General features: G+C 32.8%; 1 protein-coding gene across 1 annotated transcript; it reads right to left on the bottom strand.

Moving 5' to 3' along the window:
- Positions 1-11,543: 11,543 nt before the first annotated feature.
- On the bottom strand, positions 11,544-13,699 carry LOC120166501 (DELLA protein GAI-like). Its single transcript, XM_039175765.1, has 2 exons — positions 11,934-13,699; positions 11,544-11,722 (listed from the first exon to the last, which is right to left on the bottom strand). Exon 1 carries the CDS (start codon positions 13,573-13,575, stop codon positions 11,935-11,937), a length of 1,641 nt encoding a protein of 546 aa, XP_039031696.1. The 5' UTR covers positions 13,576-13,699; the 3' UTR covers positions 11,544-11,722; position 11,934.
- Between the last annotated feature and the right edge of the window lie 4,447 nt (positions 13,700-18,146).

Genomic DNA, 18,146 nt, shown 5'->3' with positions numbered 1-18,146 from the left:
ATTTGAACAAATTAGATAATTGATGGCAACTGATTTGAACTGAAAAGAACTTCACTGTGCATACCAGAACATCACCATTCACCACTTCTACTGTCCCTGTCAATTAAATTAAAATCAACATAGAATAAATCATAAAGACGAAGAGCAATTAATGGCTACAAACAATATCGATTAGAATATGTAAGATGCCACCGTTTTTTGTATGGTCAAAATGATTGTTACAAGCTACTGTCGTTGCATGTCTCAATCGACCAAGGTTGCTGTTATTTTTTATGTATTCCACATCTTTGCCTCGTTCAATCACGTGTATGTTGTATTCTTGATTTTTTTAATCCTTTCGGCCAATGATAAAGCTAGCATTGTTGGAATCTAGAATTTTCCACCCCATAATTAGTGTTATTCACCACTCGTAATCTCTTCTTCTCCTCTCATTATTTTTCAGATATTAAATTTTATCAATGAACTTTACTCTCTCCTATTACGGTCAGTTCGTAATTAAATAATTAACAATTTTAAAAACGACATCGTTATAAATAAAATTTTCACTAAAACAATGACGTTTTGTTTAAGCAGTTACGAGGAGAAGTCATTAGCTCGGGGTAGTGAGCTGTTAGCTCGTCCTGACGTGTGAAGGTTGTTAGCTAGTTTGTTACGGTAACTGCTTTACAGCTGTGATTGGTGTGCATGGAAATCTGTATGAAGTGTGCCTTATATAGAGTAGTCTCATCTCTCTCATTGTATCCTCTCTTTTACGCATTGATTAATAAAAGTTAAGGGAAAAATTGAGAAGTTAACATGGTCTGGCTCTCTGCTTCTGCTCTTTCTTCTTGCCGTGTCTCTCTTGTTCGGCGATGCCAGGGTCTGACTCAGCCGGCTTTGGTGGTGCTTTTTCCGGCAATGTCTTCACGAACAAGAGAGTTAGTGTCACTCTCGATGAATAAGGTTGTTAGCTGGTTTGTTACCGTAACTACTTACATTTTGCAGTCTATATAATAGTTTATTTTGAAGCCGTTAATTATTTAATGATCGACTGACAAAAATTTCAATGTATTAAGTTCAGTAAAAAATTAAAAAAATTGATAATATAATGAATAAAATAAGAAATAGAGAATAAAATTTAATTATTAAATTCGTAATTTACCCTAATAATAAATAATGAAAATTGATTGAATCCTATTTTCTTTTTAGAAATGACATAAATTTATTAATGGGATACTGCTGTCTGAAAATGAGATTTACTGCAACTTACTATTGTATTGGCATAAAGGCAGAATCCTCCTACAAGGCTACATGTTCTGCGTGGGACCCCCAAGATGGTGAAATCCTTAATTTAAGATGCGTCAGTTTCACTTAAAATTGACTATTTTTTAATAAAATAAATTAATAAGTATTATTCAAAGAAATTACTGCCTCTATAAAAAAAAAAAAAACACTGCCTCTCAAGTCTAAGCTCAAGTGGGTGTGACATCAGAGTATTAGGTTTGGGCGTTTTCACTCAAAAATCATTAAATGTTATAATATTACATATCAGGTACAATTTCTTCAAATTTTACTAATCTAGTGCTCTTTCTTGTAAAGCGTGTTATGTAAAACATACTTTTATTTAGATAGATCGAAGGCATGACACCACGTGAGAAGGCACGTTTCAATGTGTTAACCTTCCAAAATTCACATCAGAATCCCTAAAAGTATTTAAAAAAATATGTTTTAAAAAATTGAAAAATAAAATTATAAAGACTAACATCGTAACTTAATACATATTAATTTTATGAGTTGAAGAGCTTAATGAAATTCATTTATATAAGCATATTAGAGTGTTTATATTATGTTCCTTGACAATGTGTGATAAAAGTTCAAAGTTGTATTCCTTAATTTTTTTTATCTTTATATCTAATGAATCTACTTATATACTATTGTTAAATTACATTATATTAATATTTATTATTAAGGTTTATATTAATTAAGATTATATATTTTTATATGTTAATATATTGAAAATTTTATTTTTTTAATTATGGGTTCAAAAAATTTAAGTAACACAAATTAAAAATATTTCATTGACATATAAATATATTATTTATTGAATATGATTAATTAGATCTATAATTTAAGTTGAATATAATATAAAAATATGAAAAAATTATTGCTTGGTGCCATGAACATGTAAGATGTGAGGTTTATATTAAAATTTGTCATGAAACATAATAAAAAAGTATTAGATACTAAATTAATTTTTGAAGCTGATATATATTAATTAAAAAGTAGATTAATAATATTTTTAGCCCACTAAATAGATGTTTATGTTGAAAGTTTTAACAAATAAATTTTAATAATAAAATATTTATTATTAATGTTTATACGAAATTAACTTTTGAAGCGATATATATCAATCAGAAAGCAATTCGTAATCTTTTTAGCTCTGGTAGACTCGCAAGCTCCTTCGGGATCTACCCTTTAAATTTGTTGAAGCTTAGATACCTAATCAATTTTCCAGTTAGTAGGAAGCAACAATCTTAATTATCATAATGTGAAAAAAATACTTTCAGGTGTTGCTTACAGGTGTGTTTGACTCTTAAGCTCGCTAATTTCATAAGAAAGAACATCTTGTAGCTTATTCCATCTCAAATTACTACAACAAAAACATATAATTAAATAAATTACATGAAAATTACTCATTATCTCATAATCAAGATTTAAAACAAAAGAACATACATTATTTTAAGGCGTTTGAGCAGTCCGAATATAATTAATCTTATATTCGATCTTACATGAGTATATTGTTTCCCCTTTGATATATATCAACTTAAAAAATTAATTTACTATAAACCTTAATAATAAATATTAACATATAAAAATATCTAAATCTTAATTAATATAAACATTAATAATAAATATTAACCTAATGTATTTTAACAATAATGTATAAGTAGATTCATTAGATATAAAGTTAAAAAAGTTAAGGAATACACCTCTTAGTTTTTATCTCATATTGTCAAGAAACATAACATAAACACTTCAATATACCTATATAAAAATTAACCCATTAAACTCTTCAACTCATAAAACTAATATGTATTAAATTACGATATTAGTCCCTATAATTTTATATTTCAATTTGTTTAAAACATATATTTTTAAATACTTTTAGGGAATTGATGTGGATCCTAGAAGACACGTCCCTTGAAATGTGTCTTCTCACGTGGTATTATGTCAACATTTATCCTAGAAGGTGTGTTTCAGGAAACACATCTTTGGTCTACCTAAATAAGGACGCGTTTAACGTGAGGCGCCTTATCAGAAAGGGTGTTAAATTAATAAAATTTAAGAAAACAGTGTCTACAAAGTAATATTATAATATTTGAGTGATTTTTAGGTAAAAACGCTCTACAATTGTTAGCCATGTTATGTACGTGAAAAATTAAAATAATGATTTTAAAACAATTATTTTATAAAACGAAATTTATACCTAAAAGGATAATGAATAGATTTATTAATGGATAATATTTAAGATATTATTAAATTATTGGTGTGTTATTTGTCTTTTTTTTTATTTTTATTGGTTGACGGTGACATTAATTTTAATGTTGGTTGTCGACAGTCAGTATTCTTTATTATATTTTTTTTCTTTATATCATATCTTTATTTTCTTTTATTTTTTTTAATTTTCAATAAATTTACATTTGCTGTAAGTTTTTATATATTTTTATGACATATTTTATTATGTCTTTTGGTTTGTTTGGGGGTTATATGGCCTTTTTTATTTATATATTTTCTTAGGATTAATTTGACGTCGCCACGACTGATCACAATGACGTTTATCTGATATCTTGTTGATCTTCCTTGTTCTAGACCCTCAGATTAGATTTAGATACCAAATTTGCGTTCATTTATAGCTTTTCACGTTGCACAAGTGTAACATCCTCAATACCGGGTTAGTGATCAAATTGTAAAGTTTCAGAATTTGGTGACTAAAGTATAAGAATGAAATAGTTCAATGATTATTGGATATATATGATGAAGGTTAATTAGTAATTATTAAAGGAAATTAAGGGTTAAATGGTCATTTGACCAGAAAGATTTTTATATTCCTTTTAAAGGTAATATAAACGTGGGGAAATATGAGAAACATCTAGAGTTCTCTTCTCCTTTCTTCTTCTTCATACGTGGGAGAGCAAGGCAAAGGTAAGTTTAATTTCAGTTGGTTAATTCTTGAGTTTTAAGCTTAGTTTTGATTCTTTGGGTATTAAATAAGCTTAAGGAAAGCTTATATGGGATTTAAACAATAAGATAAAGGAATTATGAAGGAATTTGCAATATGAGTTTTAAGATGAAATTTTGATATGGTATGGTTGTTGAAGTTTTATGGATGAATTTAACTTGTCATCAATCTAATTAAGAAGTATGAAGTGTTAGAATTGGAATTATAACACATTGAAAATTTGGTATGATTTTTGAATCTCATATGGAAGATAGGATTTTGAGGTTTAAGATGAAATAAATGAATATAGATTGGTTTAAGTATGTGTACTAGAGTTAAGAATGAAAAGGGGATGATATATGAAGTGTTTGAGTGGAAATGAAGTAATTTTCGGGTTGAAAATATGATTTATGGGCAAGGGGAATCGGTACCCATTCAAGGGGAACCGATACCCCTTCAAACGAACAACATTTCCAGAATGTCATTAGGGAATCGATACCCCCATAGTAGGGAATCGATTCCCCCTAAAGGAAATTGTGAATATGGGTTTAATAAGTTCGTTTAAGTTGCTAGTATCCAATTAAAAGGTGTAGGTATCTAATGATTGCCTCAAAATGTACATTTATGTAGATTATGCGCGTAAAGCAGTTCCGGAATCATTGACAAGTAAGATCGATCAAGGGGAAAGATAAGAGATTGGAATTGACTAGTGAGGCCAGGTGAGTGCATATTCAATAGTATACGATGTGCGATGGGAATAAGACTTGCGATGAGTCTATTTCGTAAAGTGTTACACATGATTTCATGATTAAAGGCATTAGTGGAATATACATGTATGTATGCTTGATTATATGGATTGATCTGTTCTTTGATGTGTTAGGTGATAAAGTATAAGTAATTACATAAGAAAGGTTATGAATTATATGAGATATAAACTAGGTGATCATAGTAAAATATAATTATATTATTATATGATAAGTGAAATAAGCTGGATAATATTGATCTATAGGATGAAGTGAGAATAGTACACTAACTAGGAGATTTGAACATAAATGATAATATGAACATATAAGAGAAGCTAGATGGGAAAGATTCATATGTTTAAATAAAACTATAACACAGGGGTTGTATGATAGAAATTTATGAAGCTATATGAGAAGATTATAAGAGTTATATGAAATTGAATTAAGTAAACATATTAGATTATATATATATAAAGAAATAATAGAAGTGAGATGTGTTTATAAGTCTGACATAGATGAATATGAATATGAATTTATAAGAGTGCTATATGATTTATATTAGGATAAATCTTGAGAATATATATATATATATATAGATATGAAATGAAATGAGTTATATGAATACATAATTATGTGATGAAATGGTGGATTACCTGAACATGTGAATATATATATATGTCTAAGAGAAGGCATAAGATTAAGATATAAGCAATGTGACTATAAGTATATGTGCTCTAAGTGATATGACTTATATGTATTTCTATTATAATGTTACATGATATGTTATGTATGTTAAAGGAATTATGTGATGGTATAAGAATTGATATGAAATATATATGTGAAAACAAGTATATGTTATGAGATAAGACCTATGATTATAAGCTATGTGAAAGTGTTCCTATCTGTTATATGAAGTATATGATCATATGTGAACAAGATATGATGAGTATGTGTACATGAATAAATGTGGTTGGGTGATAAATGATAGAAATTATATGAAAACGTGTATAGGTGAATTAGCTTTGTAATTAGGTAAATATATGAAATCATAACTATGAATTATGTGATGTGAAAGTAATCTATGTGATTATATATTATATGAATACAAGAACATGAGATATGTGACATGTGAATTATATGGAAATGATCTACGTGTAAGTGAACTATGTGACTATGTGATAATATGAAAAGAAGCTATGTGATACGTGATATGTGACAGTGAATTACATGTTTATGTGAATATTTGAAATGAAATAAATGATAATGCCCATGTTATGTGTCATGAGAGCTAGGGGTATAGTTGGCATGCCAAGAGTCGAGGGTCTACGCGGTCCTTCGGGATATATATATATTCTTTGGAACATGTGTGAAGTCTGGTGAGACACATATATGATCCCTAGCATATGTATATGATTCTTAAGGAATTCTATGTGGTCCTTATGGACATCATTATATGGCACTACGGTGCAATTCTACGCGGTCCTTCGGGATATATATATATTCTGTGGAATATGTGTGAAGTCTTGAAAGACACATACTTGATCCCTAGCATATGTATATGATTCTTAAGGAATTATATGTGGTCCTCATGGACATCATTATATGGCACTACGATGCAATTCTACGAGGCACTTCGGTGCAATTATACGAGCTGTGGTGACAGCATTAGTGCACAACCTCTATAGACTCACATATCGATAGTTCTCACATATGTACATGGGCTAATCCAGAGATATGAACAAATATATGTTAGTGGTATGATAAATGTTATAGAAATGATATGATGTTGTGTGTGTATAGTGTTTGATTGAAAAGGTTAACCATAAAAGTATGTGATTACATGATAAACTGTTAATGATGAATTATGTGTATGTATGGATTTACTGCAATTGATCTGATATGATTTTATATGATACGAAGAATGCATGGAATTGATATAACATGATAGAACAGAACATGCATGTATTGATATATGTTATAAAGTGCATTATAAGTTGTTATGCCTCACTAAGTCTTCGACTTAGCGTGTGATTGTTTCACACGTAGGTTTCGAGAATAGTAAAGAGTAATGCGGAGCAAGACAGGTCAGTTTTCCTTACCAAATGTCAGATCAGAAAATATAGGTACTGTATATAGAGTGTAGTTGGCATGTAGTCTAAAGACATAAATTGTATGAACTCTGATATATATTTTGTAAACGTTTCGAATAAGTTAAATGTTATCAAAGTTTTTAAATTACTCACTATTTTATACGAATAAATGTTTGAAAAGTCAATGTGACACTTCGGACTCGTATCCGGGTCGGATACGGGTTGGGGGTGTTACATTTAATGGTATCAGAGCTATGGTTTAGTCGATTCTCGGCATAAACCGAAGTTCAATGTGTCATAAAAGGTGTACATGCCAACCTAGATTGAAAAAATTCTGATCTGATAGTGTAAGGAGTATGTTGTATTGTTAATAGAATAAGAATAATTTAATACAGTAGAAATCCGATCGTGATAATTTCGAAGTAAGTGAAAGGTGATATTCCTGATTGTGATAGCTATTCACCTGCCCTGGCCAGGCAGGATGAAGAGCGGACACCTCAGGAAATGCCTAGTAAGATCAAAAGTTGATTTCAGAAAGCTGAAAGCATATCTGAATAATGATAGAAAGTTTTCATCGTTTGGAATCGAAAATATGATATAGAGTAGTTTTGTTATTATGTGGATAAAATAGAAGATGGTGAACGGGTGTCACCATAAGAAGGTTAAAAAGATCTAAGGACGTGATGAGTACGTATAGAAGAACTCAAGGATAAGTGCATCAGTGACTAGTGTATAAGATGTATAAAGTCAGAGCTTATGAGTTTGAAACGAAGTGATAGTATTGCGCATAAACAAGAGTATGTTTATGATAAGGATTTGCAGTTAAGATGGAAAGAGTTAGCATTGGCTAACTAGAGTATGTGATAAAAATGTACTGGAATTATAAGATTATAAGATATTGTCAGGATATGATAACCAGATCTGCAATGGATCTGGATATAGTTGCATATTTGGATCATAGTAATGTGGTATAATAAAGGAAAAGGAAGTAAGAATTTGTATATTTAAGTAAAGCTGAGGATGGATAAGAAGAGTTTGAGAATGTGTATATTGATGATCAGATTATAGGACACAAGAAGTCAGAATGTTGAGTTTGAGTAAAAGAAATTTCAGGATGTATGAAATAGAGGTGAAATTGATAAGTTGAGTAAGCGAATGTTGAGATAATTTAGATTGGAAAGGATGTATATGATTGGTATAATAGGGCTTGTGCCCTAGATTGAACAAAAGTTATTATTTAGTTGTCAGAGTAAAGGTGCTAGAGTTATAAGATTGGAGGAAAGATAAAGTGGAGTTAATTGATTATGATGTGAATTTGAATATAGTTGTATGTTCTGAGCAGATAGCTATGATGAAGACACTGAGATAAGTATTTGCATGGAACCTTCAGGAAGGAAAATACAAGTATAAGAAATGATAAAGAATGAAGTTATGTATAAGAAATGGGTTATCAGAGTAATGAGGATGCAATGAAGATTGGTACATAAAGATGAGTATAAGTGATAAGACAAGAGTATGGGAACATGAAAGGAAATATATGATTTATGTATAAGGAAGAAGGAATAAAGAAATGAAAGGGATTGATTTAAAGGATCAGATACGATAAATATGGAAGTGCAGAGGACAATTTTGAAATAGAAATAAGACAAGTGTGCAAGGTGATGTGAAAATATTGTTTGACTCCTTAAAGTATATGTTTAATCACATTGAAGAAGATTTAAAGTTGTGTTTTGGTCAAATGATGACGAAATACAAGTTTGGTATGGTTATAAGGTAATTAGAAAGTTAAGAAGAAATAGATGGATTTATGATATAGAGATGGATGTTACTGTCAACATGATGAGTGACATTATATTGAATTTTAGAAAGGTCAAAGGAAAGATGCATAATCGAATAAGAGAAAAGACAACAATGGATTGGTATTACTGGTTATTGTTTATATGATAAGCAACAGAGGATGAATGTATAAACGAAAAAGATAGTCGGAAAACTTAAGGAATTCTATGTGGTCCTTAAGGAATTCTGGTGAAGTCTGGTGAGACACATATATGATCCCTAGCATATGTATATGATTCTTAAGGAATTCTATGTGGTCCTTATGGACATCATTATATGGCACTACGGTGCAATTCTACGCGGTCCTTCGGGATATATATATATTATGTGGAACATGTGTGAAGTATTGAAAAACACATACTTGATCCCTAGCATATGTATATGATTCTTAAGGAATTATATGTGGTCCTCATGGACATCATTATATGGCACTACGATGCAATTCTACGAGGCACTTCGGTGCAATTATACGAGCTGTGGTGACAGCATTAGTGCACAACCTCTATAGACTCACATATCGATAGTTCTCACATATGTACATGGGCTAATCCAGAGATATGAACAAATATATTTAGTGGTATGATAAATGTTATAGAAATGATATGATGTTGTGTGTGTATAGTGTTTGATTGAAAAGGTTAACCATAAAAGTATGTGATTACATGATAAACTGTTAATGATGAATTATGTGTATGTATGGATTTACTGCAATTGATCTGATATGATTTTATATGATACGAAGAATGCATGGAATTGATATAACATGATAGAACAGAACATGCATGTATTGATATATGTTATAAAGTGCATTATAAGTTGTTATGCCTCACTAAGTCTTCGACTTAGCGTGTGATTGTTTCACACGTAGGTTTCGAGAATAGTAAAGAGTAATGCGGAGCAAGACAGGTCAGTTTTCCTTACCAAATGTCAGATCAGAAAATATAGTACTGTATATAGAGTGTAGTTGGCATGTAGTCTAAAGACATAAATTGTATGAACTCTGATATATATTTTGTAAACGTTTTGAATAAGTTAAATGTTATCAAAGTTTTTAAATTACTCACTATTTTATACGAATAAATGTTTGAAAAGTCAATGTGACACTTCGGACTCGTATCCGGGTCGGATACGGGTTGGGGGTGTTATAACAAGTCTGATTTTCGGTTTGTCGGTGATCTTTCATTAGATTGATCCCTTTTTGTAATTCATTTACAGGTGCGATCAGTTTTATTTGTATCTCTCTTTGTTCGAGTTTCTTGGTTAAATTTAATATTTCCTTGTATGATCCTTATGTGATTTTAAGTTGCTAATTTTATTTCAATGATTATAGTAAATTTTCCTAATTATGTGCTTAATTTACGATTGTGATTGTAAATCTTTATTATAATTTGAGATATTTCATATTTTGAATAAAATTAGTTATTTCTATAAAAAAAATATCATTAAATTATTATATATATACAATTTTTAAAAAACATTACTACATATTTTATTGTTTAATTATATGAAATTATTTATTTATTTATTAAAAAATTATATGTGAAATCAAAATCAATAAGAAAAATATAGATGAAAGTGAATGTGGAAAATAAATAAATGAACGGTGACATAGATGTTGACACGTGAATATGCTGGGAAGTAGCACCTGTGGGGACCAAATTTTATGGTCTTAGTTTGGCCCACTTTGATCCGGGAAGATCCGAGTTACCAGGACGCGATTCGGAATTGCAGAATTCTCGGTTGAATATTGGGGTCTTATTGACTATGAGTAAAATCCCCAAAATTCCAATCCATACATGATAGAGACTGAAACCAGACATTTAGTTTCATCCCTCCAAAATTTTAAAAAATGCGAGGAAAGACCAAATTTTCCAATACAATTTATGACAGTACGTTGAAATTTATTTTTCGAGCTATATTAAATATTAAATTAATAATTGATATCTGATCTATTGATCAACTAATTCGAATCGGATTTTATTGCTATGATTAAGGAAGTGGGTGAGGTGTGAGAGTAAGTGAAGGCAACGGGACATTACAGTACACAGGGAAACGCATGTCATGTGAGCAAGTCTATTTCCCATATCTGGCTCTGCTCTCTCTCATTATTTGGCTAAGGGTCCCCCTCTCTCTTAATTTCATAGTATTTTTTAAAAGAAAAGAAAAATAAAACAAAACAAATTTCTCTCAATTTGTTTCAGAAAAAACCACATGCATCGATCGCATTCCTCTGGTGAATCATTAATTAGCTTACAGTTAAATGCCGATTGCCATAATTTAAATACCTAAACAAATACAGACCACTATTTAATTAGCTTTCATCTGCTACTGTTATTAGGTTTAAATACAGATGACCATAGAGAGGATCATGAATGTTAAAGATAGTAAAAAAATTAAGAGGGAATTGGTTATGGAAGGATTTGGCAGATGCAATGGGATTTGTTTAGATATACATGACTCAACCATCCATAAATGCTTGCATAAATGCAATTTATGAGTCATCCATAAATGACTCATCCATAGATGCAATGGCAATTAGTTTAGATGCCACAAATGCTTACAGCTCAACACTCACCATGATTTCTTCAAGGGTAAAATAAGAAAGCAGGTGAGGTGGGTGGGTGATGAGAAATTTTGGGTTATGTGTTGGGTCACAGGGTAGCACTCAAGACCTGAAAAAGGTGTCTGGACAAATTCCCCGGTTTCGAAAGTAGGAAGTACCTGCCAGTTTTGTAGGATATGAAATTTAAGTATCTCTCATGATTTTCACCTTTTAAGCCTAATGCTAACTCTAACCACCAAAAATTCAAATTGCCACCGACCTCTGTTATCTTCTTCGTAACGATCAATTTGCCTGATTCAAGGACATGGGAGGTATATATGGAAAATCCTAGGAACAGATTTCTCCTGGAGTAAAATCTAAATGAAAATAACATCGATTAATGCTGGGGGAAAAACGCGAATAAAAAAAAGGAAAAGAAATATCTTCCCAAAAGAAAACGAATTACCCCAAATTTACAGCAAGGTCTTAGTTGCGACTACTTATTTACTATTAGCATGCCTTTGATTAGGATGGCCTATGAGTATCCGGTGCCGGGAACTCAGCCGGCGCATCAGGTACGGCTTGCCAGGCCGAAGCAGCAATAAGGGGGCGATTATGCCAACCCAGAGTCAAGCACCCGTCATTTTCTTCCACTGAGTACCCTTCCGCCGAAAACAGTGTCAACAACATGCTAGCTTGCTTATACGCGTTGGACCCCAAATGTAATGGCCGGAATCCGGCGCCACTCAGACGTGTTCTCCACTTGGCCAACGGCTCATGTCTTTCGACTCGAGCCGACCCTTCACAGCTCACCACGTTGGTTATTTCCCTTTGAATGTATATCTCGGCTAATGCCTTGTCCGGTTGAACGCTGCAAGCTTCTAAAGAATCGAACATCGTTGAATAATAATGAAGAGCTTCAGTAAAACGGTCTAAAAAACCTGGTTGGTTGTGGTTTGCTTCTTGTTCGACGACGGTCATGATTTTCGGGTTTAAGCTCCGGATCCAGCTCAAAACCGTTTCGATAGGGGAATTCCGGTTTGGACCCGAACCGAGTAAGCGGTGAAGCTGCATGATTGAATTAACTGCCACCGATTCTTTTGGATTCACCTGAAGCATCCACGGCTTCACGTCTTCGAGCCTGGAAGCCGCGACCCCGCGGAAGGCGAAACGAACGTTGACAGACCGAGCCAACTCTGCGAGTCGCAACCCGATTTCGCGAAGCGAGTCACGGCCATCTGGCGATGGCGGTCCAATGCCGGTGAGACGAAGTAAAGGAGGTCCACCGGGACGTAAAGCGAGGGCTTGTATCAAAGCTGGCCATTGCAAGCCGTGCATCAAATTGAAATCCACCACGTGGACGCATTCATGACCGACAAAAGCTTCGAGAATCGCCTGATTAGCAGTGAAGTGAGCGAATTTCAAGTACGGACACGCCTCGTAGAAATGGTGATACAAAATCTCGTTCTCGAAAGCGGAGCCGCCGTCGATAGAACCGCCGCCAATACCTTGGAAAATACGACGGCTCAAAGCATCGATAAAATGTCCGGCAACTTTACCGATACCACAAACGGTGTTAATCTGTGTCAGTAACCCTTGCATGTCTTCGAGAAACGATGTAGCCAATGTGAAGTCTCCACATTGGACGCACTCCGCACACGTCATCAACATATGGACCAGCCGTATGCCGGAATCTTCTTCCATCGCCGTGACAATCGGTAACTTATTATTCAAACTTTGTTCCTCGTAAGAAACATCCTGGTGGACCAGCGGCATATTAGTCGCGGTGGTGGTCCAGGAATCGTTTACCACCGTCCGATTTGTTACGGGATCCGTGACGAACTCGTAGGGGCAAGTAGGATTCAGAGCAAACTCGGATAGGAGCGAGTCAACCCAGGAGGCGAGATCGGAAGGGTTATAGTGGATTGTATCGGAAGCAAGTTGAGATAAATCTGCGGGGGAATTAACCATTGCGGTTTCGAGCCTTTCAAGTCGCTGAGCTACTTTGCGTAGCTCGGATGACCTAACTTTATATCCCGCTCCGGCAAGATGACCATCAATATCTTGCTGCTGCTCCCGCTGCAACGGAAACGGCGGCGGCTTGGAAGAGGAGGATGAGCTGCCGCTGATACTCCCCGCTAACGTGGAGGAGTCGTACAACACCATGATTCAAACTTGTTCGCCTTTTGCACAAAAGGAAATTGAAACCCGAAAACAAATAAATAAGAGAGATCAATAAGAACACCCAGATTTTAGCGAGAAAGAGAGTGAGCAGAGAAGTGGATGAAAAAATAGGCATTAATTTTTTTTAAAAGAAAGAATGATCTTTTGAAACGGCAAAAGTTCCCGTATAATGTTAGAGGGAATTTTTAATTCCCAAATTAAAGTGTTCATCTGATTAATTATTTAAATGATATGTTTTCTACAGTAAATTTAAGATCTCTGGACATCTTCAGGGTTAATCAGATTTTTTGATGGAATCTCTCGATGTCTTCAGGGTATTGGATTGTTTTTATTTTCTACGATAGATTTAGGATTTCTCGACATCTTCAGGGTGAATCAGATTTTTTTTACTCGAGCTTATTTAATTGAAATCCATGAAAATATTTGACCTTTTTACACAAATATCACCTTAACATAAATTAATTACTTATTAGACACTGTTTAAAAATATTTTACAAATCAAATAAATTTTTAAATACTTTCTATAAAATTAATTGTTAGTATTTTATTTAATTTTTTTATTATTTTATTTAATTATTTTATTTTTTACAGTTATAAAATGAAAAGTGATCATTGAATAATTATATTCGGATTTCTTGACTTTTAAACTTTTCTCTCGGCTATAAATATGCTCTCAACACGTGGATATCTATACTAAAACGATAACATTCTTCTAGCTTAGAGGATTAATGTGAATGTTTACAGGTTAATAGCGTATTTACAGAAAAATTTAAAAGTTGAGAAATACAAATATAATTATTCAATGATCACTTTTAATTTTATAACTGCAAAGTGGGAAATTACCGTGAATGACGTGTACATGAGAAGATGAGGTGTATCTATCTGCTTTTTTTTCTCTCACCCTCATTTTTTAATTTAAAAAATTTAGGAAATATAATTGGAGGTGATTTAGATGTTAATCACGAATAATTTTTTTTTTATAAAAAAGACCGAATGATAGCGTCAATCATGATCTTTAAATAATATTAGAAATTTTACAATAAGATATATAATAATATTTGTACCGAAAATGACCTTTTAACCATATTGAAAGATTGATAAAGAAATTTATTAATTAAAGGAAGATCATTAATCAATACATTTTTCAAGATTATTTGGATCACATGTTATTAGTTAATTAATTACATAAGAGCTACTTTTGTCTTTCCCATAGAATTATATGCACCCACTCATCCAAGTCTTTGTTTCCTCCTACAATAGTAGTTTGTTGTTTACATCTTTAGGCTCAACAAGTATCTTTAGTTCTCCTTCATGCACACAAAAAAATCAATACAAATGATAGTTATGGTTATAGTATCGACGTAACAATTAGTAATTATAAGACAATACTTTATAAATTTGATGAATAATAATGGATTTAATTGCCTTTTTATAAAAATTAAAATTTATCTAAAATTATTTTTAAAATATTAAAATACCTTTTAAAATCTAATTTAATTATGCAACAATTTAAATTAAAATAGTAAAAATTATATAAAAATTTAAAGAATGAAAATAAATTATAGAGAAAAACACAGAACAAAGGCGAATATTCTATAATTAGAAATGAGTTAGAATAATACGTAACACATGCCGTTGTTAATAAATTAATAATAATAATAATAATTTCTCATTTATCTATGCCTGTATAAAAAGTTAAGATTCACTCAGCTTCGTGTCATTGGACAGAGTAAATTATTCAGCTCGAGCACAAGGTTATTAATTTTGGGTTGTGGGATCGAGTCATACGGAGGGTATTTCATAATTTGGAGGTCTCCTACGGAAGCTGCTCTCAACCTGATGTTGGGGATAACCTACTATCTTACCTCCCCTTACCCCATTACATATGGGAATAAGGGTCAGCTAATTTTTTATAGTGTCTCTCTAATTTTGTTTAGTTTTAATTAATAATTTAATGAAAAGAACCTAAAAATATTAATTTAACTTCTTTTTAATATTATTATTATTAAATAAATTGGAAAGTAACGAGACATAACTTACAAGACATAGCAAACACGCATAGCATTAAAAATGTGGAGTGGATCCCATTCATTAAAAGGGAAATTATTTTATGGATATGGTTTATCATGTTATCTATGATTTTAGAGAATCACATCGATTAATTTTTAAATAATGGTATACTCTCTACTTATTTACATGTAGTAAAAAAAATAAAAATTTAAAATATTATTGTTTGAGACCATAAACGATGTGATGAGAAATACCGAAGTGGTCCAGTTGATAACATGGAAATTGGGACCAGTTTGCAAACCCCAAAAATCGGATTAAGACAACAGAAATGGTGGGGGGATTCCTTCATGCTGTGGGAGTGAAAGGGAAATGGGACCAGCGAAAGCAAATAACAAATGCATTTTCCTGGAGATAACATGTTGTGTTTGGTTCAGACAACTAAGTCGTGTGTCCCATCCCGTTCTTTCGGCTGACACCGTCACGTTATTATTGGCATCCCCCTCCCCCCACATGATTCATCAAACAGAAATCATCTCAAAAGAGATGCGCCATTATTTTTATATGAAACCCTTAAAACTCTAAATCTTCTCCCTACCAACATTTCAACGCCTTCTTTAGCATCACTATATATAATGGTAATCTAAATGAAATAAACCCTTTGTTATAAACAAGTTATGTTAATATTCGTAGCTCCAGTCAATGTCATCCAATTAATTTCTGATATCAACAATAAAATATTTTTAAATTTTTAATATGATAAATCATTATTGATATTATGGAGACATCATAATTCATAACCCATTTCTTGAAAGCTTTATTGATATTATTATTGAGGGGGATGATCTACCCCTCTCTCCCGTTGATACAAATGCTGATCCGAGCCTTGATCGTGATAATATTACTGATAATGTGGGTCAATCTTCTACGCTTTGTGGTAATACTCATCTTATGCGGACTAGAAGTAAGAGTGGTATTTGGAAACCTAAAGTTTTTTATGCTACTAAGATTGTTGATGGGGAACCACAAACGATTGAGGAAGCTTTTAAAGATCCATCTTGGAAGCGGGCTGCTCAGTCCGAATATGATGCTTTGATCAAGAATGTTCATACTTCGTCGTTGACTACTTTACCTGCTCATCATCGTGCTGTCGGGTGCAAGTGGATTTTTAAACTTAAAAAGAATGTTGACGGGTCTGTTGCTCGATACAAGGCGAGACTCGTTGCTAAAGGTTACTCTCAGCAAGCTGGACATGATTTTGTCTGTGGTTAAGCCAGCTACTATTCGTACAATTTTGTTAATAATGCGTTTCTTAATGGTGATCTAGCCGAGGAAGTCTATATGACACAACCCCCGGTTATGAGCAAGTAGACAAGAAGACTGTTGTTTTTCGTTTAAACAAAGCTCTTTATGGTTTAAAACAAGTCCCCGAGTCTGGTTTGAAAAACTAAGAGCATATTTAGTTTAGAAAAAGTTTGTGACTTCAAAGTCGGATGCATCGCTTTTTGTAAGAAAGACTGATGACAGATTGGTGTATCTTTTGGTTTATGTCGATGATATCATTTTGACTGGTAGTGATGATTCTGAAGTTCAAAGAGTTATAACCGATCTTGATGCTGTTTTTTCGCTTAAAGATATTGGCAGACTAACCTATATTTTGGGTATACAGGTTTCTTATACGAGCAATGGTCTTTTCCTCAATCAAAAGACGTATACTCAGGATCTTCTTCGGAAGTGTGGTCTTGAGAAAGTAGTTTGCCTACTCCTATGGTTGCAAATTGTAAGATGTCAAATCGAAGTGGGAACCCATTGCTAAATCCTACGGAGTATAGGAGTATTGTTGGGGGGTTTACAGTACGTTACTATTATGAGACCCGATATCTCGTTTGTTGTTAATCGGGTTTGTCAATTTCTTCCAGAACCATTAGATGAACATTATGTTGCGGTTCCACGTATTATGCGCTATCTACAAGGTACACTTGAGTATGGATTGAAATTTTATTATTCCGCTCGGTTATCTGTGGTTGGTTTTGCCGATGCAGATTGGGGATTGGATGTAGATGATCGGCGATCTACCACTGGTTTTTGCATTTATTTTTCTGGTAATTTTGTTTCTTGGGCATCTCGAAATCAACAAGTTGTGTCTCGCTCTCGCTCAACTGCTGAAGCGGAATATTGTAGCATTGCTTGTGATAAAACTGAGGTAATTTGGTTGGAGTCTTTACTTCAGGAACTTCACATTGCGGCTGATGGCAAACCTATATTGTGGTGTGATAATTCAAGTGCTGTTGCAGGTTCGGCAAATCCTGTTTTACACTCCAAATTTAAACATGTTGAGATGGATTTGTTTTTTGTTCGATAACGTGTTGCTTCGGGTCAGTTGGAAGTCAGTGAAGTTCCTGCATGTGAGCAGTTGCTGATCCTTTAACTAAACCTCTGTCAGGTCTGTTTTTTACTCGGTGCAGAGAAAAAACTAGGTGTTCGTAGCATGATCACTGATACTATGTAATTGTTCTGGATTTGCTGAGTGTTCTTGCGCTGTGTTC

This window comes from Hibiscus syriacus, unplaced genomic scaffold (assembly GCF_006381635.1).
Source record: "Hibiscus syriacus cultivar Baekdansim isolate YM2019G1 unplaced genomic scaffold, ASM638163v2 tig00111640_pilon, whole genome shotgun sequence".
In the NCBI taxonomy this organism is placed as follows: domain Eukaryota; kingdom Viridiplantae; phylum Streptophyta; class Magnoliopsida; order Malvales; family Malvaceae; genus Hibiscus; species Hibiscus syriacus.
Note: the sequence above shows the minus strand (reverse complement) of the source record. Positions and strands in the feature narration are given on the sequence as shown.